This window comes from Chelon labrosus (genome assembly GCF_963514085.1).
Source record: "Chelon labrosus genome assembly, chromosome: 17".
NCBI lineage: Eukaryota > Metazoa > Chordata > Actinopteri > Mugiliformes > Mugilidae > Chelon > Chelon labrosus.
The window spans coordinates 5,842,309-5,869,994 of NC_140350.1; the positions used below are offsets into that span (position 1 = coordinate 5,842,309).

Sequence of the window (27,686 nt, forward strand, 5' to 3'; positions counted from 1 at the left end):
TAGGTTGGGAAGTGGGATGATCTCAGTGTCCTGAGACTCTGTCTGAACAAAACAACCTGGCAGCTGTGATTTGGGCAGAACTGTGCCGTGTTTAAATAAATACAACAGCATGACTCATGACTAACTGATCAGTGGCTGCATTTATATGGAAACTTGTATTCCACTAATAATCATAATAATAGTCCAACCAGAATAAAAAAGGAGCCAATATGGCTCAATGTACTGCTTAAGAAATGCTTGATCTGACTGTTTCTGCGTGGATGGTAATAATATATCCTTTTAGCTCCATGTGGGGAGAGGTCTCCAAAAGGGAACCATGTTAGTAGCAAAACAATGGGTCTGAATGAAGCTGACTGATAGGTGCAGCACTGTGGAAGACATGGGTCATCTTCTTCATTTGAACAATTTCAGTCTTGTCAATAAAGTATTCTATTATACACTGCTTGGCCAAAAAAAAATAAAAATAAAAATAAAAATAACTAAGGAAATAGGTACGAGCCTCCTATTACATAATTACTGCATCTGTGATTATGTTTCAGCTGGCAACAAGTTATTTAACCCCAACTGATGCAATAAGTAGCTTCTCATTTCTTAAACAACCATGTCGAAAGACACATCCCATGGTTGTGGAAAAGTTTGAGAAAGGTCAAATCATTGGCATCAAGCAAAGAAAACATCTAAGGAGATTGAAGAAACTACTAAAACTGGGTTAAGAACTGTCCAACGCATTATTAAAAACTGGAAGGATAGTGGGGAACCATCGCATCAGTGTAGGAAGAGAGGCAGATGAAGTGATGCACCCATCATGCCTAGTGTCTACTGTACAAGCCTGTGGGGGCAGTGCTATGATCTGGGGTTGCTGCAGTTTCTCAGGTCTAGGTTCAGCAACATTATGTGCCCAAAGAATGAGGTCAGCTGACTACCTGAATATACTGAATGACCAGGTTATTACATCAATGGATTTTTTCTTCCCTGATGGCACGGGCATATTCCAAGATGACAATGCCAGGATTCATCGGGCTCAAATTGTGAAAGAGTGGTTCAGACATGGATTGGCCACCCAGAGTCCAGACCTTAACCCCACTGAGAATCTTTGGGATGTGCTGGAGAAGGCTTTGTGCAGTTGTCAGACTCTCCCATCATCAATACAAGATCTTGGTGAAAAACGAATGCAACACTGGATGGAAATTAATCTTTCCATCCATTCGGTGACATAGCAGAAGCTTATTGAAACAATGCCACAGCAAATGTGTGCTGTAATCAAAGCTAAAGGCGGTCCAACGTGTGTGTGACCTTTTTTTTGGTGGAGACTTTTCTATTTGACCAGGCAGTGTATTTCCAACATTTTTACCACTCCACATTGGCCAGAACCATTTGTGCGTGTCAAAAACGTTATATTCTGTTTAATGTTTGGGTTTAGCATCCATATAGAGAGTTTAGTAATTGCTTTCCAGTGTTAACCATGGAAATCCAAAAAAAACTAAGCTAAAACAAAATGGGCTAGACTTGTTGAGTCGTCTTGATGTTTCACTGCTCATCCAAGTGTCTCCTTCAGTTCTCAGTGAATGGTAGGGAGTTTTGGTGGGTTTTTCTTTTGGAACATCTGTGAGTGGTAACCACCTGGAGCTCCCTTGGGTCTGTTCGCAAGTAGTTCCTGTAATCAGGTTTCCTCAATGTCTCTTATACTCCTCCACTAGTCAAAGGATGCTCTTCCCAGTATATCTGGGATGATTCTCTTGCCAGAATGCACAGAATGCACACACACAGTAAATACTGTTATTTCTTAGTTTTATTTCGGAGCACTTCACCCGTCTGATCTTGAACAGTATATTTCCATCTCTTCGTTTTTCATCACAATCCAAAATTAATTCATGAAAAAAATATTTCTGAAGTGAGACAGCCTGGCATTTTGAACACATCATGTTTTGATTGCTGTGAGGTTGTGCTGCAAAAACCATCCACTATATTTTTTTGCAGGGCCACTTGTGGTGTGTAATTTGTAGAACAACAGATTGCATTTCCGTTATGTCAAAACAGGAATCGGTCATCTCAAAATAAAAGCCCACGAGGACAGCAGAGGACTCGATGCTGTGGCCGCGTGAATTAAACCGTTTAGGGGGCGCAATTAGGTTCAACACTGGGGCAGATCTGGTTAAAAACTGTTCAGCAGGAGGTTAATGTGATTTAACAAGCACAGTAGACGTGCAGCTGTAAATGCTGACTGCATCTTTTTGTTGCTTTCCTTGTATTATTACAGTGCAGCTTTGTTACGGGTTGAACTAGTGAATTATTCAGAGACACAGAAGTTTATAATATGAAAAAAATAATGTTATAAAATAAATGTACCTTTAGCTATGTATGAACTAACTACTGGAAACTACTGAAATGTTTTGTAGGTCTTTACTCATATTAACACTAATACCAAGACACCACAACCATGTTTACAACCCTATAAGGCTGCAGGTGCTTTAAGCTAAATGCAACCAAAATTAGAGTTTATTTAATTAAAAAGAAAAACAAAAAGGCAACAGGTGAGACATGGTGGGCCTCTGCAGCTGAAAGGTGGTCTCTTAGGCCTCAACAAGGCCCTTTATTGACATTTTCTCAGATGTGGCTGGTTAAGGTAATTAAGCAAGAGCCACTGTAAGGCTATATGCAGAGGGGTGTAACAGCAAACACCAATGTTGGAAAAATACAGAGGTTAAACTGTCGCACACGATATTTTCTCTCTTCTTATTATTAAACATTATGGGAAAGGTCCCACAGAAAAGGCACCGATGCGCCCACTCTACAGCTCCTTTGTTATGACTAGCTGATTTCTAACAAGGCTGTCTCTCTGTAAGCGTGTCCGGGGCAGGACCTACTGTATAAAACTGAATGTCACCTTACTATTGGCAGTCGATTCTGTATTTGCTATAGTGCATGTATTGACTCCTTGCTGCAAATAAAACTTTAGAACAAGACTCCAGTGACTCATTCCTGATAAACGAATTTCCATAACAACAATTTACCATGAGAGATTTGACCTTTAGAACTCGAACGCCACTGGTAAAGGCGGTGGCTGTGCATTTGGCAGCAAACGCTGTAAGTGCTTGCTAACCATGTAGCAACCTATAGATGTAGCATACCCACTAAAGAGGAAGAACCTAAAGGTCCATAACAACCATTTCTGCCCAATTTCAACACCAAACAACAATAACGTCCCAAATCTTATAAACTCTTTTCACTCCAGAAGCATAACTCACCCAAGAAGGCTGCAAAAAAACGAACTTTGCTATATACAGCCTTAATCTTAAATGCTGTTACAGTACTGTGACAAATAACAAAGGTAAAGTGTGTTCAGTGTATACTGTAACTCCACTGGTAACACCTAATCCCGCTCCTCTGTGTGAATTTGAAAATATTCCTGAGACCTTCTGGCCTTTTCTCAGTTCCAAGAGAAGCTTTCTAATGCACATTTGCTTCATTAGTCCTCATGAGGCTGTCCCTCAAATCCATGAGCCTGGCTGTTCGATAGAGGCCCCACTTGTTCAAACTGACCCGTGGGTTACTGAGATATTACGTAACCTATCCTCCATTACGCACTGGATCCCAGGGCACGCCGCAGAATCCCTTTCTTTGTGTCACCAGATTGTTATTTTTTGCTTTCACTGCATTTTCGTGAAGAATCATGGCGGACACCAAAAGGAAAGATGGAAGGAAGGAAGGAAAGTATTCATCTGTGGATATTTCCTTTGGTTCAGTGATCCCATAACAGTTGCATTTTAGATTAAATGAGCAGCTTTACGCCTATACAAGTAGATTTTAATGAATTTTATCGCTCGGAACCTGAGAAATGTTTTATGTGAACAGATGTTCCCCAGATGTGCCAAAATGTGTCAAAACATCCAATTTAAAAGAGCTTGTCAAAACAGACCTCTGTCTTCAACGGGGAATAGCACTAGTTCATCATAAGAAAATATTGGTGAAATGAACGAATTTCACAGCAGATTATGCGTTATTTAGAGGCTGTGTTTCGGTGCCCCAGTCACTCCCACTGTATGGATATACACAGATGTAAATATCTTACGAACAACTCCAAATGACACCAAAGTTATATGGGTGAGTAAACGATCGTATTTTATACTAGAAATAAGGTCCAGGTTGTAAAAAACATTTGTTACTCTTTAATGTATTTTGGGTGTTTTAGTTTTGTGCAGGAGTTTGAGAGAGAAGCATTTGATTAATCTACTGACATGGAAGATACACTGATCAGGAATAGATAGATAGATAGATAGATAGATAGATAGATAGTTTCTTTATTAATCCCAAACTGGGAAATTTCTCTGTTGCAGCAGCAATGTACAGGCATTCAACCATACATAAATAAACAAAAGCTAAAATCAACAATAAAAATAAAAATAAGAACTAAAAACGTACAAAAGTATACACAATATTAACAAGATTATAAGATAAGTGAATAAGTGAATATTAAAAGTGAATATTAAAAAGAAATGTTAAATTATATTGCAATGAGGTGAACTGAATATAGGTAAGATTGAAAATTTACAGCCAATTACCCAAAACAAGCATGTGCAAATGTGCAAGAAAAAAACAAAAGTCCAGAGTGTCATCTGTCACACACAGATGAGGAGTTGTAAAGACTGATGGCTTGGGGCAGGAAAGATTTCCTGTAGCGCTCTTTGAGACAACGAAGTTGTCTGAGCCTTCTGGAGAAGGTGCTCTGTTGTCTGTCGATTGTGTGGTGGAGAGGGTGGTCAGGGTTATCTATGATTGATAACAGTTTGTTCAGAGTCCTCCTCTCTACCACCGATTCAAAAGTGTCCTGTCTGCAGCCAATAATATTGCCAGCCTTCCTGATCAGTTTGTTCAGTCTGTTGGTGTCACTGGCTGTAATGCTGTTACCCCAGCAGACCACAGCGGAGAAAAGTGTGCTGGCCACAACAGACTGGTAGAAAATCTCCAGCATCTTGCTGCACACATTGAAGGACTTCAGTTTCCTTAGGAAGTAGAGTCTGCTGCAGCCCTTCTTGTACACAGCTGTACTGTTGGTCCTCCAGTTCAGTCTGTTGTCGATGGTCACTTCCAAGTATTTGTAATCCTCCACCATCTCCACATCCCTACCCAGGAGAATAACATTATGATCACCTTCCTAATATTATGTAGGCCGCCCTTGTGTCTCCAGAACAGTTGTGACTCATCAGAGAATGGACATGGGCCTCCTGAAGGTGCCCTGTGGTGTCTGGCAACAGAATGTTGTTGGGGGGGCCTTTGGGTCCTATGGATTGAGGGGAGGGGCCTCTGTGGATCATCCCACAGATACTTGATCAGTTTGGGATCTAGTGAATTTGGAGGCCAGGTCAACACCTTGTGCTGTTCTTCATGTTTTTGTTTTTGTGTGTGTACCTGTGTCAGGCTGCATCCTGCTGGGGATGGCTGCTGCCATCAAGGAGTGTCATTGCTATGGGGTGAGGGTGCCTGGTCTGGTCTAGGTGGGTGGTACATGTCTAAGTAACATCCACATGAATGCCAGGTCCAAAAGTTTCCCTGCAGAACACTGGATTGTCACAAGATGGTCAATGCCATTTACTTCTCCTTTCAGTGGTTTTTATGTTGTGGCTGATCGGTGTATTTGTTCAAAATTTAATGAGGAACCAACCATTAAATGTTAACCCCATTGGCATTAGGAAAAAAAAAGCTGCATTTTTATATGAAATCTATAAATTGTACTGTAGCTCGCTGCCACTCTCTGACTGATAAACCATACTCTCAATTATATTCCAATCACATTAATGACTCTTCCGCTACTTTGAATGTGAGTGGAAGGCTGATGACTAATCCGTCCTCCAGCAAGCACCAGAGTAGAGAGCTGTCTCACACAGGGAAACGAAGGTTACTGTGTCCCACTCACACCTCCAACAGGTTTCGGTGTAATACCTCCACACAGACCTATTCATCCACCCACCACGACCAGTGTTTCCCTGTGGGCAGGCTGCCAGGGTGAATCAGAGCTGGAGGAAGAATGAGTACACATTTGAGTTGTGCCGTTTTCATTTTGATAGACCTGTAAGAGGATAGCGTTTACACAACACCTAAATGATTGTTGTAGTTATTTATCTATTGTATGTGGTTACAGTACTGTTTGGATAAGATACAAATGCTGTGGAAGGCATGGGTGCAGCTCAGATATTGTCCATTAGATGGCAGACTAGTCTGTTAGATGCTTGAGTGAGTGATTTTGCTCTCTCTCTCTCTCTCTCTCTCTCTCTCTTCCAGTGTGTGTCTGTGTGTGTTTGTGTGTGTGTATTTGTGCAGGGACTTGATGCAGCGGATGGCAACAGAGTCAGGGACGCCACACTCATGCCTCAGCAGGCCTCGCTCTTCCTCACCCTCCTCTCCCACTTGGTGAAAAGATATATAGGCCAGGCGTTTAGCGCGGCTTCCCCTGACGTCCCTGCAGCAACCAGGCAACCATAGAACCGGCGATGGTTCAAAACCAAATCATATGCGAGAACAAGAACACGCACCCACAAAAACACTGTAGCATGAAACGTCATCTGACTGGCACCGAAGAAAAGGTCTCCTTTCCATTGCGGTTTGCTTTTTTTTTTTCTTCCCCTACGCACTAAAAGCCAAACTCGGTGACACTGAACTATCATCTCACATTGGCGTCAAATGCAAGCAGGAGACGCGGCTTTCACATAGACTGACACAATTGCGCAAATAAACCCAAAAGAAGTGGGACAGGGGCAGTCAGAGGGAACATCTCCTCATACTTTTGTCATCCCTAAAACTCAGAGTCTGTCACTGGAGAAGGACACGTATCACCTATTATCTGAGGAAGAGGAACAGAGGATGAGCATATTTACATCAAATGGTTGAATCTACAGCTTGTCAGGAGTTTCATTTAGGCTGTGTCGCTCATAAAGTGGTGGCACTGAAAAAGGAGCCAATCACACAGAAGACTTATACTTTCCTTAGACACATTATGTCCCTGTATGCATTTTGAAATGTCAATCATGATTATCGAAAATATGTGCTTCAAACATAAGGGAAACGCCGAAATAAACTGAGAAGCAGGTTGCAAATTGCAAGAAAATTGTACTTTTAAATGCTTGACATTGCGGAACTGAAAGATCTTAGTCTCCGAAAGGAAGTTTTTGTTTTGCTAATGTGTCAAAGTGATTCTTACTGTTCCCTTTTTATGTCAATTGTACATTCCTGGAAAGAGATCTCAAATTATTCATGAGATAATTCAAATGTTGGATCTCAAGCGCAGCCGATGTTAACCACACAGTATCATTTAATTGAGAAAATTAACTCTTTGTGCTGCAGGTGTATTATTCACCACAGAATGTGCAGTGTTTGCATTTTCTCCTGCACGTATGTAACCATAATCTCACCTTCAATAGCACTACCCTCCCACCAGCCTTTTTTTTTATTTATTTATTTTTTCCCTATACTCTAGGATTTTCTAAATGATGTCCCCGGGGGGTTGGATTTAGTGGTTCAGTCGTGGTCACACTGCATAAAAGAGATAGGTCTTAATATTTTATTAGACACATTATGTTTCCAGTCTTCCGCGGCTCCTCGCTCTCTTTTCAAGCCCCAAACAAGAACTCCATGGCAACACTGATGAACATCCTGTGAAAGGAAAATAGATGGACACGGCGCTCTGCAGAAGACGCTTGACATTTTATCATGACATGATGCTCAGAGAATTTGTGATTCTTGTCAGCCAACAGATGTAACTGTCTATTGACTGAATAATTGATTGTTTCGTTGGACATTATCTATCCTGGCAATCTAGGAAAAAAGGAATGGAGAGCACAGCAAATCTTCCTGTAGTAGCCGCTGCACCGTTGTGTGCTTTAAGAACTGCATGGCCACTACAGTCGTGACTGCTACTTTACCATTTGTCTTGGCATTATTGACATTTTTTTCAAATTTCTTTACACATAAATGAATGTTAGAATCATATCCCATTAAGACTGAAGGCACATTTTAATGCACTGCTTAGAATTAGCAAAGGCAGTTTGTTAAAAACGTATATAAAGCACAAGCATGCGCATTCTAAAGCACAAAGCCAAATGATTCGCTGCTTTTTGACCACATTCAGTTTTTTTCCCCCCTCTGCGCCAAGGAACAGCCATCAATTCCTGACCCATGTTAATGCACCCTTTCAATATTTTATGTTTTTTATATGGAGTGCTGACAATAGAACGCAGAAATGGAAGGCACATTTTGCTGAGCGGCTTCGCCGGCTCCGTATCCGTCTTCTCAGTGGAGTTATGCACTCAGCTGCAGAAGGAGTCACTGAAAGAAAGATGAAAATGAGGGCAAAGCAAACCTTCAACTGCAAGCTGAAAGGGGCGGAGGTGGGGGTGGTGGTGGGGTGGAAGGGGGGTGGGTTGGGTCACTTTATCTGTTCCCCATACTGAACATCAGTGTTGAAATGAAGCAGTTATGTTGTTGTTTTTCCAAAGGCTACATTCTAATGAGCTGTGACGGGCCGTGCGTTGATCTTGACTTCATAAAGGTGATCTCTCCACATCGCTGCATGGTGGGCATATTATTTATATACCTTCGCCCCTCTCAAGGTGAACTCACTTAGCGGCGTAATCAGGTGCTGGAGTGCCTGGTGGAGTCGACTGGGAGTAAATTAAAAGAAATCAATTAGGAGAGACAAACCTGTGCATTAAATCTGCATCTGAGGGAGGACGTGTCAGAGGAGGATCATTACGCGGGTCGCAGCTACGAGGCGAGGCTAAGCATGATGAAATACAACACACCAACAACAAGAATATAGCTCTGTCTGTCTGTTTGTTGCCTCAACGGCCCAATCAATTTTGAGGATATGAAAGTTAAAGGTCACTTCTTATTTTTCTTTTCTCATAAGGCAAATGTAGATGGTTTTGACTAAATCTCACTTCATAGGCTGAAAAATGTGAAGAAGTGCGATCCAAGTGAAGCTTTCTATCAGACTCCATAGTAGCAAAAACAAGATGAGGCCACTAAAAAACAAATAAATGTATGTATTTTTTCAAATGATCAAACCATAGCTTCATTATTTTTGTTGCTGTTATAAACCCAAACTAGCTGCTTCACCGAAACTTTTAGTTTTAATCAGGGGCATTGATTCTGCGGTCCCCTGGTTATCTGTTAAGTGTTTTTCATTCCACCGAATCAATGTTTGACCTCTGACCTCAAATCAGTCTCGCTAATGTGTGTAACTACAAGATGGTTGGGGTATTGACAGGGGTAGCTCCAAAGCTTAAGAGCATAGTCACTTATCAACAGCTTGACAGAGGACATTTTTAAAACAACGGCTTCCTTTTTGTCATATCTGACACAGGAAACAGAAGAAGGAGAGACTTGATATACGTACAACACAGATTAAATTTTTTTCTGACTAAACTCTCAATGTGAAATACGTTGGTATATACTGTGTGTGTTGGACATTTAGAGAATGATTCTCAGCCTCTCTTTACCGCTTAACCGTGCCGCTGCATGCATTTCCTTGCCCCTATGTATTATTTATTGTGAAATGGCTATGTCCCAAAAAAGAACTGATATGGAGCAGAAAAAAAGGGGGGAAAACAAGAGTGAGTAGGCTGAAGCTATTATATTAATGGTAGGTGGGTGGCTGCTTTGCATTTCTGAGGTTTGCCTTATAGCTTTCGACTTTCTTTCTTTAGTGGTTGAAAAAAACCCACAAACAGTGTATGTGAAAAATCAGAACCCTTCATTTAAACCTGAATTTCACTCATTCTCCTGGTCTTCCTCCCTGTCACAGCTACCACAAATGCTTGGCATCAGTATTCTGATTCTGATTCAGTAACACCTGGGATTTTCCTACTGCGACGAGTCAAAATGTCAGCCTCATCCCGCGACAGAAAGGGTCTAAAGCCAGTGCAAAAATGGTTTAAAGTGAAACACCACTGAGCCTGCAAAAAAAAAAAAAATCTGACTCTAATACACTGGTTGAAAAAAATAAATAAAAAATCAGCTTCTTTCATCAAATTCTATGTCAATGATCATTTCCCACAAGTAATGATTATGTCATTAGTTAAATTCTCTTCTTCTGATCTGTGTGCTGGTGGTCCTTTGAGAATAATTCCATAATTAAGCAGATATTAAGACTCAAAAGAGGTATGTTTGGAGTGCTAGGCTTGATTGACATATCCGGTCTGAAGTGATTCCCCGTGTTGCCAGATCGGATGGTTTCACGCCCAACTGGGCTGAAATTTATTTTCGAGGGTAAAAGTAAAGTTGGGAAGGTGAACAAAATCCAGAAATTTGAGCCGGTTTTGGATCAAGCTGTTGTTTTTCTAATTACTTTTGAAAACGAAACCACAAAACCAAATTGCATTCACTCATTCCTGGGCCACTCAGTCACTCAGAAGCTCTCCATGTGCCTGTCAGCGAATAACATGACGACATCAGACGGCTTCATAGCAACAAGATGTGAGTAGTTTTGGTGGTTGGCTTCTGCAGATTGTTGCTGTATCAAATCTATGCTGCTTTGCTTTTTAGGAAGTGCTAAACAAAATACTTATCTAATATTTTGGGTGGTTTTTGAACTTTTGGGCAGGAAACCATCAGCTGTAGCTGGCAACACGGATCATTCTCGAGATGTCATTGGGTTCTAAGGCATATCCATGCCTCACTCTTCCCTAGTCTTTTCCCTTTCATCCAACTATAATCACTTTTGGTCCCAAAAATAAAGAAAAAAGAAAAAAAGATGGCAGCAACCAACTGCCAAAGTCAACACTTCCACAAGCAACGGCCCAGTATCCCGCAACCTACGGTATTACCACACTGGACACAGTGAACTAAGATGGTGGACATAAAAACACATCATACCTGCTAAACATCACATCTTAGCGTTGTCACTGTGTATATCCCTGCATGCTGATGCTAGCTTATAGCCCAAATCGCTGCTGTTAGCGCAAAAGCTCAGTTTATAGCTGCAACGGATCTATACCGAAGTGTCTACGTATCTAAGTATTTGTACTTGTGTGCTAGTATGTTGACATACAAACAATGGTGACTGCAACTGAGCGGCTCACGGTCGAGTTGTTCAGAGTCACACGGAAATCACTGCAGCACAGAAAAGAGGGAAGACGTCTGTGTAGACGGTTCGTAGGAGGCAGAGGAAAGGAGAATTTTCTGTGCCTGTTCAGCCTCTTAGAGACGGGGACATTTCAGACCAATCACAGTCATTGCAGCCTGCATTGCCGCAACCTGTAATTGTATTTCTGAAGAGTTGCAAGTCAGGCAATAGCGTACGCAACGGAGATACAATACTGCATCGTGATGGCGAAGCATATATCTAGTTTTAGTCTTATTGGATTACTACTATTTTAAAACTGCGCGGTGTTAAGTCGTTGTTGGAAAACTAATTTTAACTTTGCACTGTAATAATACTGCATCACTGAATCACTGCTTCATCACTTTCCCAAATCCATCTTCTAATGATATTCCAAATGTCACACCTTTCTTTTTATGTCGTCAATGCAGAATGTTGCAAACCAAGCAGTTTTTTTTGCCATTTCCATACGTGCACCATTTTCACACGGGGGCACGAGAGCTCTGATGTATTAGTGTCTGGGGATGTCACCGCTCGAAAATCGTTAATGAAGCGTGGAACTGACGACTGTTTAAAGCCATCAATGCACAATTAGCGACACACCCTGGTATGTGTTGATTCTAGGTAACGACAAGTCGGACTCGCCATTTATCATTTGAATTACACAGATAATTATGTATAATTAGAGCGCTTGATGTATAACCTACAAGCGTCCATCCACTTTCTAAACTGCTTCTCCTGTCCAGAGTCACAAGGGAGGGGCTGGGGTCCATGCCAACATGCACTGAGCATCAGGCTGGGGCTCAGACATGTTTCCAGTCTGTCACATAGCTAAACCACATGTCAACAGACACCTTCACACGTATATAGCAATTTGGAGTCTCAGTGGACCTAACCTGCGTGACTATGGGCTGTAGGAGGAAACAGACGAACTCCTCACATGTCTGTGCTCTCTGGGTGTGACTACTAACATTGCTCAACAGATCAGATCTTATTAGTTATTTTTAAGTGGCCTGTCCAATGTATGAAAAGCTTTGTGAGCTCATTTGGAGGTGGTAGCATATTCCAATCCTGTGTTTGGTGCGTGTACAGTTTTTAGACCACACATCTTGCCTCTTGACGCAAAAGTGAGGCCAAGGTTGTGTCCCCAAACCACCTCCGCTTCGAAATGAACTGATCTATAAAATCAATAAGCTAAATCTGGATAGCAATGCATCGTCTCCTGAAGCTCGGAGGCATCCGTGTAGCCTAATATTTCAGATGTCTCCCTGGATCATTACGGTGCTCTCCGCTCCCGCTGCAGTCACATTCAGAGGCCGTTCTCTTTAACCTTCACAGCCTAAACATTTGCTGTGGTTCAAACCCAGAGAGCACGCAGAAAGAAAAAAAACAAACAAACAGAAAAAATGTGCGACCATATATAGACGTCCTCTACCGGAGGACAAAAAGTCTCACTTTCAGTTGCCCGACACAACAAATGATCTATTGGTTTGAACACGCAGAAGTCAACGTGCCCCAGACAGGCTTTCCTCCATGACGCCGTGTATAATTTTAATTTTGCCGACCATGTAAAAAAATAAAACTCACTACGATCCATAAGTGATAGCTCCTGAATTGAAAAAGGGGCAAATATTACACTCGTCAGAAGGAGTCACTTTGCGTCTTTATTCAGGAAATAGGGTATGAAAGGAGGTATATTCTCATAAACGCGCAATGTTTCGTAATCAAATTAAAAGAAGACACTCTTGATTTTTCTGAAATTTTTGTTTTCGGACTGTCCTCATATCCAGCAGTCCTTATCAAAAGCAAGACACCAACTAAGAGGTGAGAGCTCTGACAACAACCTGGAATAGCAATGGTAGATACCTGATTTTATCCTCTTATTTTGCAACAATGAGAGCTATTTACCTTTTGGGGACTAATATCTGAAAAGAAATTAATAAGAAGTCAAATGAAACAATGCCGCATATTAGTCCACAAAGGGCAAATGAAAAGACATTAGCTTTCTTTACTGTATAAGCCTTTATTTGTAAAAAGTCGGTTGTTTGAATGATAACCCTTTTTATACCACATACTTGAACACCTTGTATTTGTAAAAAACACATTTTGTTCAAACACCTAAAAAAGCTGATTGACACTATAACATTAATTTGCACTGACAAAAAAAAAAAATACAACTTCATACTACACAAATGTTGATTCCATGAGTACTGATACTCCAAATGAAATCAAACACCTTATTAAACAACTGAATCAAATAAGCGCCCAATGTGAACAAAAACAATTACAGTACAAAAAACCAAATGCAATTTTCTTCCAGTGCCAGTATATCAGACGAATTACATTTCCTTCTTATGATAAAACAACAACAACAGTAAGAATAACAATCCATAACAAATGCAACAAATACAATAAATCAGAAATGAACACGGAAATGAAGAAAATCATTTGCTAATTTATACTGAAAAATAAATTAAATGGGCTGTTGATTTTGTGGGTTTCTTTCTTTTCTTTGCCAATATTTTTTTTTTTTGTTCGTTTCGTTTTTTTTTTTAGAAAGTGTTGGAAAATCTTTCTTGCCTACTGGTTAAACATCTCTCCCTGGCGAGCTCTTCCAAAGAGGGAGCTACAGTGTACAGATGAGTAACTGGGAAACAGCACAGCTTCTTGCGAGTATCCTCATACAGCAATCAACAGCAGACTATAACCAGAGGCGGCTTATTAAAGAGAAAATACAGGGAACACCCACTCAGTGTGCAATCACATGGCTTACGTTCAGATGCTACTGGCGAGCATCCTTTACATCCTTTGTAGTTGAAGGGCGTTTGATGTTAATGCTTATGCTCAACCTGATAAAACTACAGCATGCACTTGGTGCATCTATTCCAAATTGTGTGATTTACAGTAAATACATTTTCATAGAAGTACATATTAATGATTCGCACGAATCACACCATGTACGTTCTACGGTTACATTTTCTTTTTTTTTTATCCTCCAGTTTTACAAACAGTTTGTTTCACAAGATTTATAGAGCTGGCTGTAAAACAAGTGCAATTTTGAGCATGTAAACACTGGATCTTTCTTTTCCTGGCCGTGGAGATGAATCGGATGGTGTGGAGTAAAAATATATGAAAATAAACCTTTCGAAAACTCAGGTCATGCAAAACAAAACCTACAAGGTACATACAAAATAATGAACGCACCAACGGCAGTTCTTCCAACAGTGAGGAGGCTGTCAGCCGTGTTCTGGTGTTTTGGTGGGTGAGAGTTGGTTGTGGTTCACAATTTCAGTGGAGCGTCCTAAACGTGGAGACCGGAGTCATCGGAGAATGGAATTATAGAAAATGTTTCTGATACTAGGTCCAAGCTGGTAATCATGGCTAAATGTGAAATGGCATCTAACATAGTGTGTTCTATAAACACTAAAGAGACACTTTATCTAACCAAAACAGTATCGGCTTTAATTTACTAGTGCAGAACCAAACTACAAGATATCATGGAATTACATATAAATAGCCACTTCCTGCACATGTTGCATCATAGCAATGCATTTTAAGCGTTCCTAATGTCATTTTATGGCATTAAATGACATGCTAGTTGTTTAGGTCTAAGGAAAGGGGTAGACGATCCTTCGTTGAGATCGCACAGCGTGAAATAACACACCAAAAACACAGAATGCGCACTGGTAGGTCGTGACTTGCCGTGTTGCTCGTGTGCTGTTACATGAGACCAGGCCGAACCAAAGGACATTTGTGGAACTATTTTCTGTCGGTACCCTTCACATAGCTAAAGGTGTTCACTACCATCCTGCACAGACCTCTGCAACTGAGCAGCTTGGGCAATTGGCTAAGTGCCTTGCTCAAGGGCACGCGTGACTGTCTTATTGAGGAACAGGAAAGAACATCCCCCTCGCCTTCTTAAGGCAACCCTGCTCCTCTAGCCTCTATAAGTCAGCTAGCCGAACATGCCCATCATTTTCTGAGTAGATTCGCGGATCCCAGTAATTTGTTGACGCTGACATGCAGCAGGTACTCTGTGCTGAAATCCCCAACAAATCCAAAGGTCAGATTGTATATATTAAGTAGAAAAGCTCAACTTTTCATATATCCATTCGCTGACAGTGCACCAAGGAGTACTGTAATCTCCAGGCATCTGCACCAGCGTTGGTGTTAGCCTTTGTTCTTGAGGGAACACGTGAACAAGTACAAGCTCTGAGCCACCAGAAACTCCTTCACTGTGAGAGGACCTCTGCGTTGATTTCTCCATTATTTTGTCCACACCGTGTATTTCTTGTGTTTCATTTTTTTTAGGTTTCGTTTGCAGAAGTATGCCAATGCTAGAGAAGCTGTCCATGCCATTAGCAGTGAGGCTAGCTGGTATTACGAACTGCCATGTTTTTGTTCATGCATTAAGAACTATTAAGTGAAAGATATCATATTTACAGTACAATTCACATGTAATTACACATATACACTAGAGGCAAGAAAATTCACATTGAAATCAGTTCAACACTTTTTTTTCCTCCTCCTCTGCTCCTTGAACATATGTGTCAAAGAAAGTGTATTTTCTCTCTTGAATAAGCAAATATCCCAAAGTAAAAGCATAGAAACAGAAGATCCTCACAGCTTTTGGGACGAATGTGCAGATTTTATATCCAGAAAGCGGGTAATACATGTTCTGACTGGAATGAGTGGTGGACATATTCAGTGCGAGCATGCAAGGGCTGCTAATGTGACTCCTCCGTGTGTGTTTGGAGTTCATTAAAGATATGCAACTACCATGTGAAAGAAAACAACAACAAAACAAAAACAAACAAACAAACAAAAAAAAACTTAATAGACATGATTGAATTCATTTCTGGGAATAAACCAACCTGAACGAGAATTTGATACTTGTGTTAGTTTACATTACAAAAAGTAAGTGCATCTCATTGAGACCACTGAGTCGATGGATTAGGCGCCTTTCTAGTCAAACACGTTCCATTGATTTACTTAGAAAACACTCATGGTTGCCCATATTTTTTTTTTTTATACAAACAATAATGCTTTGCACTGGAACAAATAGCATCCTCTGGCCTCATAGTGTGACTGAACTCTTCATATTCCATTTGAACAGTTTGACAAGCTGTTAAGAGTGTGCAGAAGAGGATGAAATGACGCAACAAAAAAAAAAAAACAGTGTATGTCATTTGTATGATTCATTCATCGCCACCTTCATTTATTTTAATTCTTTAAAAATCTGAACATCTGAAGTACCCCTTTGCCCAAAGACCACATCTAACAACATATATATTTAACCAATCATGAAGCAATCTGTACTCGGTGAGCGCAATCAAAATCCGCTCTTCGTCTGATTGTAAAAAGAGAACCACGCCTATGATGATGTCAGGACTTTGTTATTAAAATTGCAGCATACGTATCACAGGGATGTATGTCATGAGTTAAAGGGCAACCCCAACGGTTTCACACATCAAAGTCAGTTCAAAGGGGAGTTACTACTGCATATGTGCAAAAAAGCTCCATAAAGCCTTTGTGCCCCGAGTGATATCAAGTGTCATTGTGGGGTAATGTAAGCGCTCGGTTTTAACAATGAAGGAGAATGAGAGGACTTAAAAGGACGACGTCCCTGCTTCTGTTCGCTCTAAACCGTCCATCGAGAGTTACTGGAGTCTACTGCTAAATCTGTGCCAAACAGGCTTCTTTTTAGGTGTGACGTACCGCGTGCTGAAACAGACATCTGTTGTCAAGCTTGCATTTCAGTCTCAATTCATTTCAATTTGGCAACTTTTGGAGAACTCTGAATTTGACATTCCAGCCTTTACGTTTACTACTCTACAATGTGAAGTACCGTATTTATTCTCCGCATCACAAAAGAACCTGCTTCAGAGCTCGGAGGTGGAAACATTCTCATGTATTTTTTTTTTAACTGATTGTCACCTTTCCCATGAATAACAGACTTTATTTTCTTCATATTTAATATTACTCGCTATTTTGGCAACATGTTTGAACTCACGAATGACTGAGCCAACAGATGGCTCCGCTGCAGACACAGAACATAAAACTCTGCTCACTTAGTCTTTCTGCTGAATCCATTGTACTACATACTTCATGTAGATATTTTTTTTTTTTTATGGATAACTGGATATTTAAAGATGATCTCTCTTCTCCCTTCGCTTCTAGAGAATGTGACGACGATGCATAAAATTTAGACAAAAAGAAATACCGAACTCGGATCACAGCTCGGGCCACATCACTGTACGCACTTCACGATGACTTAAGGAGACAAATTGGTTTCTGATCAGTATTCCTTTTTGAAGACATCTTATGCATGCTGCACCCCGCACTCGGGAGGGGAAGTGGATATTTCTGATGATAAATTGAAACTCTCCTCCTCATCTCATTACTCTGCAGCCCCTCCATCTTCTCCTTCGCGTGTCCACATTTTTGTGGTCATCTTCCGCCCTTCTTACTTTGCAGCGGTAGATTTGGTGTTTGCTCTTTGCCTGTATGTGCATGAAGAAGTAGAGGCGGAACTGAGGAAGATGGTAAAATGCACTTCAGTTGAAGCTAAACAACAAAAAGATAGTTTTTTTTTTTTTTTTTTTGCTCTTTCTCATCTTTCCCATAGAGTCGAATGTCCATCTGCCTCATTCATCTAAGGCTTTGAGTTTGTATTTGGTGGTTATGGAAACCTAACTTGATTTGGATTTAACAATCTATAAACACCATAATTCAGTCTAATGTCCTAAAAATAAATGAACAAAATAAAGTCCTCTGGTATATATATATATATATATTTTTTTTTTTTTTACTTTGCAAATGAACCTGAGCACTGGAACTGCAGTGTAACACAATAATGCGTATGGATTATAGGCCTTTTGGTCGTCGTTTCGTTCAATTCATGGCTATTTCTCAGGCGTTTTTCTCCCCGAGAATCACTGTATCATTCATGAGTAGGCTGTCGTCTCTGATCCTCGGGCGTTTGTGGGATGGCACTGACTGAGTTTACGTGTAAAATGTCAAATCCTTTCTCCCCGAGCCTTCTGCCAAGGGGCCGCTCATCACTACCCCCAAATAAATAATCTTGCCTTCACAAAGCAAAGTGCGACTCCGACACTGAAGAAATGCTCAACGAACGACGTACTGTATACTGAATGACAACTGGTCAAACCGCGGGCGGATAATGTTGACTCTTTTTGAATATACATGTTCTCACATCTCCACTGTGGGAATAACCCCAAACAAATCACAAAAAGCGACCCTCCGTTTCGTTTTTGCAAACACAAAGCAGGATATGATGTCAATGAACTCTGCACCTAAAGAGCATGTGGATCAGGCGTTAGGAGGAAAGAAACAGCACAAGTATACTTTCATGAGAATACTGAATGATAAAATGTACAGAATATGTCTCTTTTTTTTTTTTCAAACAATCAAAATGAGTAATGCATACCTTTGACTCTTTTTATCTCATAATGCCCTAGCTCTAGAACATGTTCTGACACTCTCTGAAATCACAGTATTTTTTAAGACAAAATCATATCTACAATAATCAGTATTTGTTTTAACCATAATGAAAAAAGAGCCCCACCCCCCCCCAACCCCACCCCGAGGACATGTTTCTAAAAACAACATGAGAAGAGAAAAGGAATACAAGTTTGCGTTGACTCTGGGCGGGAATGCGGCGGTCAAACATCCCATCCACGCGGCCCTCTAATGGAGACCGCTGTGCCAGAGCTGATGTCTGATAAAGAGAACGATATCACTTCAAAAAACCCAAGGAACAACACATAATCCAAACAAGGTTGCTGTACATAGTAGAACCGGAGATTTCCGTGCATGTTATCCATGGGTGATGGCGAGGGGGAATAAGGTCGCTGGGGGGAGGTGGATGGGTGAGGTCGGCGGGGAGGGGGTGGGGATCGGTGTGGGGTGGGGGGGGGGGGGGGTGTTAAGGATCTCACTCAGCTGATGCCTGAACAGACAAGCCACCACTGATTTCATGAGCTGCAGTAGAGGATTTTTGATTACAATAAGTATCAATAAAAAGTCAATGGGACTCTGAGACATCTTTTCTCTCTCAAGAGCTTTCGCTTTCTCTTTTTTTCTCGTTGTTGTTGTTTTTTTTTTTTAGCAAAAATATCATGCAGTCTTTAGTTCCAAAAACCCCTGACGGGATCTCGTGTTTGTTTGTTTGTTTGTTTGTTTGTTTGTTTCAGGAGGAAAAAGAAACTCAAAGCCTTGAAATTCTTCTCTCACAATTATTCTTAAACATTCAAGTCATCCTATTAATACTTTGTACAGCAGAAAGGTCCTTCAGATTTCACACGTGTATATATAAATATAATATATAGAAATATGCATATACATATGTTCAACTTGTATATGTGTATACATATTTTGGAACTGTATCAAAGCCAATTTAATGTGCTCTCAAAATATGGCCCATGATTCCTAGTGGGATGCACATCAATTCACATAGTACAACCAGTAGATTAGGTTGAAAAATCCAAAGGTGATGGGGAAAATGACCCGGGACCACTTGTCAATGGTGCTAACATCTGACAGGTTTGGGATTTTCAACTTGAGCTTGGAGGAGCGTCGTCGTAGCCGACAGTTGGCCCGGCTCCGCATGGCGCTCCGGTCCAGCGAGTGGTGGCTGAAGCCATCTCGAGGCGCCATGGGCTTCCTGAATTGGACCCCGGAGCTGTCAAAGGACATGACCGAATTCCGAGAGTCACTGACGCTGCTCCCCACGTCAGAAGGCATCACTTCGTTGTTCATCTCCAGCGTGGTGAGGAGGATGTTTCCATACGCATCCACCTGCGAGGAGAAGGGAAAGGACACAGATGGTCACTGCGGGATGAAACGTCCAGCAGCGGCCCCAAATCCCCTTAAAACTGACGCTACGTTAACCCCCCCTCTTATCCCCAAAGCTGTCGAGCTTCAGCAAAATGTAGGGATGATATGGAATGCCATTTCTTGCATGCAACATAAATAGTTAACAAGTATTTTCTTTATACAGACATGTACTATTTATTTTTGCACTTGCAAAAAAAGTGACAAGTAATTTGAACAGCCTTAATCATCTCATTTTACTGTGAGGGCTGGCCTACAGCTGATATGATTGCTAAATACATGTACCCCAACTTTTCTTTGTTCCTCGAGATACAGATTTCTTCGCTGTGTAAATGACCTGAAGGTGTTGGTTTGAAACGGCGCGGAAATGGAGTCCTTGCAATGTGAAAGAAAAAATGAAGAGAACATTAAAACGGCTATAAAATACTGGCAAATAAGCACATTTTGTTGAAAGTTACACAATGCATAGGACATAAAGTTAACAGGAACAACTTCTGAATTAGCATTTAGTACTTTACACACACAAAAAAAACAGAGGGGGCTTCATTCAGTCTGACCATTTTAGCGTCTGTTACTGCAAAACTGTTGCCAATCCTTCCTTAGCTTGCATTTTGATGTTCAGTCCGATTTCATAGGGAAACAAAATAGAAGCTAGCAGAGTGAGAGTGAATAAAGCCTACAGCATAAACATAGACAACAACCTAAATAAGAAATGAGAATGTTTACACCCCTGTTGAGCTAGATGAATAGGTATCTCAATGAAAAAGGCTATGCTCGATAAAAGCAGCCAGTGCTTGAGGGAGAAGCAATGGATGATGGTGGGTGAATGCATATAAGGCTGGGGTGGCATCAGTATGCTTGTGGAAGATTACTTCAGGGACTAGTGTTTATGTGTCTGCGGACAAATGGCCAGAAATCTTATGTGCAGTTGCTGTTGTGCTTGAACTCTGACTGACACAGACAGGTAGGGAGCAAAAGAGAGGCAGCAGATGAAGATGCAAACCTGTTCCCTCAGGCGCTTCTCCTCGTATCTTGTGCGCTCGTTGTTGACTTTGTTCAGCCTTTCATTGATTTTCTTCTGTTGCGCAGGGCCCCGGCCAAAGAACACGTAATTTACAAAGGCATATTCAAGCAGGGCCAGGAACACAAACACAAAACAGCCCATGAGGTAGACGTCGATGGCTTTCACATACGGAATCTTTGGGAGAGTCTCCCTAAGGTGGGTGTTAATTGTGGTCATGGTAAGCACCGTTGTCACACCTGAGTACAGTAGCACACACAAAGACAAAGAACGCAACATTAGACATGCAAGTATTGACCTTCTTTGCATACTATATATTAATTCAAAAAGGCATGACATTATGACCACCTTCCTAATATTGTGTAGGTCTCCCTTGTGCCTCCAAAACAACAGCTGTGACTCATCTGTGAATGGACATGGGCCAACAGAATGTTGTTAGTGGGGGCCTTTGGGTCCTATGAGCTGAGGGGAGGGGCCTCTGTGGATCATCCCACAGATACTTATAATAATGTTATTAAAGTCGCTAGTGGCATGTGTTTTTAGATACAGTGATGTGACATTCGGTGCGCTTGTAACCAACTGGGATTCATAATATGCTCTCGTTGAAATAATTCTGATCTCTCTGTTTAACACGTCCACCATTGCTTCTGCTTTGAGTCTTTACCGAGTAATAGATCACTTGTGAGAACATTGAGTAGCAGGAGTAGCAGAAATTCCATAGTAACGTGACTAAACAGAGATAAGTGAATGTTGTTTTCAGTGTGAAGAGGTGTGCCTGTTGTATTTAGTTTTAATTTAGACACTTTTAACGCGTGTGACAGCTGCATGTTATTTGTTCTTGTGAAACTAAATTGCATCTAATGGGGAACAATTAGAAGTTTAATAATGCAGCAGTGGCTGTGCCTTACCCAGGGCCACCCGAGCTGCAGAGGCATCATAATTGATCCAGAAGGAGACCCAGGAGAGGATGGTGATCAAGATGGAGGGCATATAGGTCTGCAAGATGAAATATCCAATGTTCCTCTTAATCCTGAAACTCAGCGAAAGCCTTGGATATGAACCTGGAAGGAGAAAGGATGGAGTGATAGTTTGGAAAAGAGCAGTGCAAAAGTGAAAAAAATACATCAGTGAGAAAAAAAAAGAAAAGGGGGGGGGGGGGGAGGGGGGGGGGGGGCACTGGCACAACTTAAGTTCCGAAGTCTGCACTTTGACAACGCGCAGGGTAGTCATTTCTCCATTTGTTCAGATGGAGCACTTAATTTCCCCAAAGCGATGGATTCCTTTCCAGGGACAAGTTCGATTCCAATTAAACATGGCAGAAAGTCGCAAACACGGCAGATTTTTCTGCAACCCCCTATCTCAGCAGGCAGCTCCAGCATCCCTCTGAGAATTGTCACAGTGAGCTGCTCTGCTATTCTTTCCCACTTTCTCTGTCCTCTAAACACTACCAAAAGGGCATTTTAAAGGTGGATAATTGCAGCTCATGCATATACACTGAAAGGGGAATGAAAGTATATGTTTTTGCAGGGCTGTAAATCATTTACTGTAAATTAAACCAACACAATGCTGATGCAAAATGCAATAAAATCATCCATGCAGGGTTTCTCTGCTGTATATAGCTATATATTTATGAGGTTTGGATACTATACAAATTCCTGTAAATATTGTTAAAATCTGCACTATATGTATTCCAACAGTTTTATTTCAAATTGCTTCAGATAAATCTGAGGGATTTGATCTAAAAAAAGCAATTTGCTATAGGGAACACACAATGATGAATGACCTCATCATCTCCAGGTTCCTGTAAATCTTTTAATCAGTCAATACCTTAGCATACATACTTAATCAAGCCTGAGACCAACGCCTTAGATCACCCAACTACATGTCAGATTAATGGTGGCAACAAATGTTCATGGATTTCATTAAACTCAAACGTGGGAATTACACATAAACTTGACTTTTGTCAACCCTTTTAGAGTTGTGCAGTTGTACGGGGGGAAGCCGGAGTAAGAACTGATAACTAAGATAACTAAGTTAGATTTGCGCAAAGGTTTTAAACATTTATTATGTTTGTCAGTCTTGACCTCAAACACACATCTCATGTAAGCATGGCTAAAGACATGTTTACAACTTCATCAGCTGAGACGGTTTAATTTATGGTTAAAGTTAAATGACTCCTAAGTCTGTATGTTGAAAACCAATCACAGCGCCGGGAAAGTGTTAGCTTAGCTTAGCATAAAGACTGGAAGCTGGAGCCAGGTAACTAACAAACCCTGCCTTCAAATGTATTGTTTGGTTATAAGTCGTGAACAAGAAAGTCGAAAGAAAACCACCTTCTAGGCAACTGTTGGCCTCCAGAAGCCACCTTGGTTAAAAAGGTGTTGACGCTAGCAGGGAGAGAGCGACAAGCTACCGTACATTTTCAATGGAAGCCAGTGATATGAAGCTACAAACTGACATCCAGCACCTGCTGCTATAGGCGCAGCACCGGCACATGCAGAGACACGCAACATGAAGCTCGAGCTGGCTTCAACTTTTTTTGTCGCTCCACTGGTGCCGTGGCGTGTCAGCCTGTCATATGTGTTTGCTTCACCTATTCTCATGTTGTATATACAGTTTATGCCCATTCCAACACCCCCTCCCCACCATCCCACTCATCGATGATGTCTCCGAGCACCTATGTAACACTCCAACGGCAGCTCAGTAAAAATGTTAAGTAACGGTGACCAATTTGTAGCTTTTGTCACTCGCACTGTGTACGCATCATAACAGCTAGCAAGCTAACGACCAGGTAGCAATGCAGGAAATGTAAACGCATAATGAAAAGATGATGCTGTTGGTAATATCAGTATTTCACTCGTACATATTATACAACTAGATTTTTTTAATACAATTGTAGGTGCTTTAATCAATTATGTAAGTGTTATGTATGTTTGACGTTTAAAAACTAAATTTGGAAAATAACTAACTTTCTACCTACACTTACAAGCAGTCTAGTACAAATGATAGCATTTCCTTATAAAACATAGTGAAGTCGACATAACCCTACTTGCAGTAGTTCTGATTCTAACAGAAACACTAATGATGAAATATGTCAGTGAATCAGTGTTGTTATTTCAAATATAAAAATAGATTGTGAGTTTGCTACATGAGTTGCACTTTGTCTGTTAAATCTGTTAACATTTTGGAAATATGTGAAAGTGGCCACCTACAATCTGCTGCTGAAAAGGAAATTGCCTTTCTGCATGACCAGATATAATTATATTCCCCACGGTGACAATGACGTATTCGCTGATGCCCGCGTTCAAAGAAACCCACAGTGGCAACACGGACGCAGAGGTGTTTCTGAACCGCGCCTCGTAAGGTCTGACGCTGTCTTACCGGTAGTGAACCTGACCTCCCTGGACACCAAGCGGATGTCCACGATGGAGAACTGAGGTAACTCTAACTTGTCCACGCCTGTCACGGCGTTGTCTCCTCCTTGCCAAAAGAATACGATGTCATCTGTGGTATATCCGTCTGTGTCAAAGAGAGAGAAACAAAGCATGGAGTGTAAATCTAATGAAGACAATCATTAAAGTTAACTATGTTTCTTTATTTAGTCGGTTACATGAGTAGAAGTGAAGGTCGCTTTGACAAACCAAACACTTGTTTCTTCCTGTGTTGCTTTAAAGTCATTCAGAGCTGTAGATTTCTAGGAATCAGTAAATTTCAGCAATGACTCAATTTGGATCATCATAAAAAAAGAAATCAGTTTACAGTTCTGAGTCATTTGAGCACTAACAAGTAAGGCACATTTCATTTTCATCTGACTACATGTGCCATGCCCTGATTTTTTATTATTTCATTATCTGCATATGTTAAAATCTCTTTTTAAGGACAAAATATATTTTTAACTTTTCCCATACGACATAAACATGGCAGAAAAGAAATACATATGCTATACTTTCTTCGGAGCTACCATTTGGAGCTGGTTTTGCGGATTTCATATCCCGCTATCTCAATGTTTTAGTATATTTCGGTATCATCACACCTAAATGTACTGTACTTAAATATAAATGATATGTTCCTGGTAGGAAGCCACTGGAAATGGGTGTGTGGATCATTGGCTGTATATAAAGATGGATAAACCATCCGTGACCCACAGGATTCCTGAAGAGTGGTTTTGTAGCTCAGTGTGGTGTCTCTGGCCGTATAAAATTCACCACCCTACAGTTGTCACGAATGGGGGTAATGAATTAGACACCAGTACTGTTACTGGTATCAGGCTTTACACAGGTGTAATTCCGTTTTATTAGGATGGAGGTTTTACAGTTTTACAGTTTTTTGGCACTTCCGTGGTTTCATTTTTCAGCCTTGGAGGTTGCTACTTCGTCATGCTGGAAAATTGGAAAATGCTGTGCCTGCAATATTATAAATTTGATTTACTTATTTATTTTGGCTGACGGCTAGTCCGGCTGTACAAGAACATTTTCAAAAGAGCTATCCCATCTTAAAAGGTGCTCTACCATGACAGCAGCTTTCTTATTCCAGTGACGTGTGAAGTAGCACCTTCAATCTATAACTCTATGGCATAGATTTCATATAATCTCCTCAACTGATCAAATAAGATATTGTGTTCTTCAACTAAAAGTTGCATTGCAGCCAGAGAGTGGGATGAGAAGGGGTTAAAGGAGACACGTTTCTGCAGAAACAAATACAAAAACTCAAAGATTTCTGACAAAGACTTAAAGCTATCCATCTCTTGGCCCACAATCACATTCTCCACTGTCCAGACCATGGAGCTATATCACTGCATGCATTACTACCTGCATGAATATTCATTAACGTGTGTCACTCGGTATGACGCTCCCACACATTCTCAGCTGGCAGTGCAATTGAAAGTGACCACAGCAGTGGATTTATGTCAACAGGCTAGTGTGCATTCACTGCAGAGCAATTTCTCATTCCGGGAAGTGTTACTACATTTCACATTCTAGTAATCCACATCCAGACCTGGATGGCATTAAACTCACTAAGGGAACAGGATTCATTACCATTAAATCTCTCTCTGGGGTTATAGGGTAGGGAAATGTGACGTTGTCCATGAAATTGAAACAACTGCCTACCTAATCAATCAAACTGATGGTTATTGTGTAGTATGCACTAGTGCATAGCATAACGTGAGCATAAACAGCAGGGATTCTTGATATTCTTGCAACTTTTTAATTCATGGCCTATCCATACCCTCCCCGAGGGTAAACATTCTGCATTTTTATCCCGAACAACAAGAACCACAAAATATTGAACTGTATTGAACAAGAGGCTTTGATTGATGGAGTGGCCAGTGGAAATGATCAAGCAAATACAATTTTTAATTACAGCACAAGCACATTTTTCTCCTGCATAATGATTTATCCGATTTAAACCGCTGGGGGAAAAAAATATATGAAATAAATATTGACACGTTTTAAATCATGCCGTATTGTGTAAAGTCTGCATTTTTTTTTATTGCCTCCTCCTACATGTAGGTGCAGAGAGACTTCACAGATACATGTGGTAAGCAGGTGACAAATCAAAAAGATCTTTATGTCCTATAATCTAGTTACATTTTGTAAATTATGTTAAACTGGAATATTTGTATGAAAATATAGCTATGCCAACATGCTTGAAATGATTTTATTTTTTCCAAGTGAAAGTCAGTGTAAAGGGATGTTGACAACAATAAATGGTTATAATGTCTGCTTGCGGTTTGAAAAAACAGCAAATATTGCATTTATTTGCATTTAACAGTTAAATTAGATGTTCCTCATGCTCGCATCCATATGCTTAATGATGCTGCCACCAGCTAATGGCTAGCTTAGCATTGCATAAAGACTGTAAACAGGGGAAACACCTAGCTTGGCTCCAAACTGATGTTACAAAACTTACCCCCCAACATATTCTGATTGTTTGAGCAAGAGTTTATTATAAAATTAAGCACCGAAATATTTTATAAAGCCACTCTGTACATTAGTCTTTATTTAAGTTCTGTCAGAACCACTGAAATTCACTTTTTGGTTTCTTAAATGGACTATTTGACAGCTGCAAGGCTATTATATGCAAAAGGGGATAAGGGAAGTTTTTGAAAAAAGACCCAACAGGATTAAAGATATACAAATATCAAAGAATTAGACAGGAAATGACAAATAAATAAATAAAACTGTGCTGGATATACAGTGTACAATGGGCAGTTGCCTCTGTTTGGAGGCTGAAGCTGAGGTTGTAGGGTCAACAGTGATGTTTCTACTGGCACTGTTCCACATATGTGACTGAGTCCTGGCACTGACAGCAGACCACGGAGCCAACAGGGAGAAAGAGAGGCTATTGACAGGAGGGAGGTTCAGTTTTTGTACGGCTTCATTAAATTCGTCAAAGGAAATACTGCTTTATGGCAGTTGTCTTTATATGCTAATGTCACCAATAACGCATTTGGACAGCGCACTGATTATTACAATGGAAATATATCTTTTAGTTCTAAGTTGGTGTGGGCACGGACAGACTACAAAATCTTGTGTGTTTTGTGTCTCTTTGTTGTCACTGACCAAGAGAGACACTGCCCAGCTCGGTCAGCAAGACAGACGCACTGTTATTTTACGGATATCAAACATGGAAGAGAGAACACAAGTTTTTCTGATTGCTGTTCCAACAATTCACTCTCACTGTGTGTTATTTTTTTTTTCTTCACTTTTTTTGTCA

The 27,686-nt window shown here is 40.7% G+C and overlaps 1 protein-coding gene across 1 annotated transcript in view; it reads right to left on the reverse strand.

The window, feature by feature from the left end:
• Positions 1-19,558: 19,558 nt before the first annotated feature.
• gabrb4 (gamma-aminobutyric acid type A receptor subunit beta4) overlaps positions 19,559-27,686 on the reverse strand; it is a gene marked incomplete at both ends in the record, with an annotated part of 49,321 nt that continues 41,193 nt past the window's right edge. The window contains 5 exons of the mRNA XM_084564192.1: positions 19,559-19,912; positions 20,234-20,323; positions 20,952-21,208; positions 21,878-22,030; positions 24,351-24,488. Of these exons, the coding sequence (XP_084420318.1) occupies positions 19,559-19,912; positions 20,234-20,323; positions 20,952-21,208; positions 21,878-22,030; positions 24,351-24,488 (992 nt within the window). The remainder of the gene's footprint in view (positions 19,913-20,233; positions 20,324-20,951; positions 21,209-21,877; positions 22,031-24,350; positions 24,489-27,686) is intronic.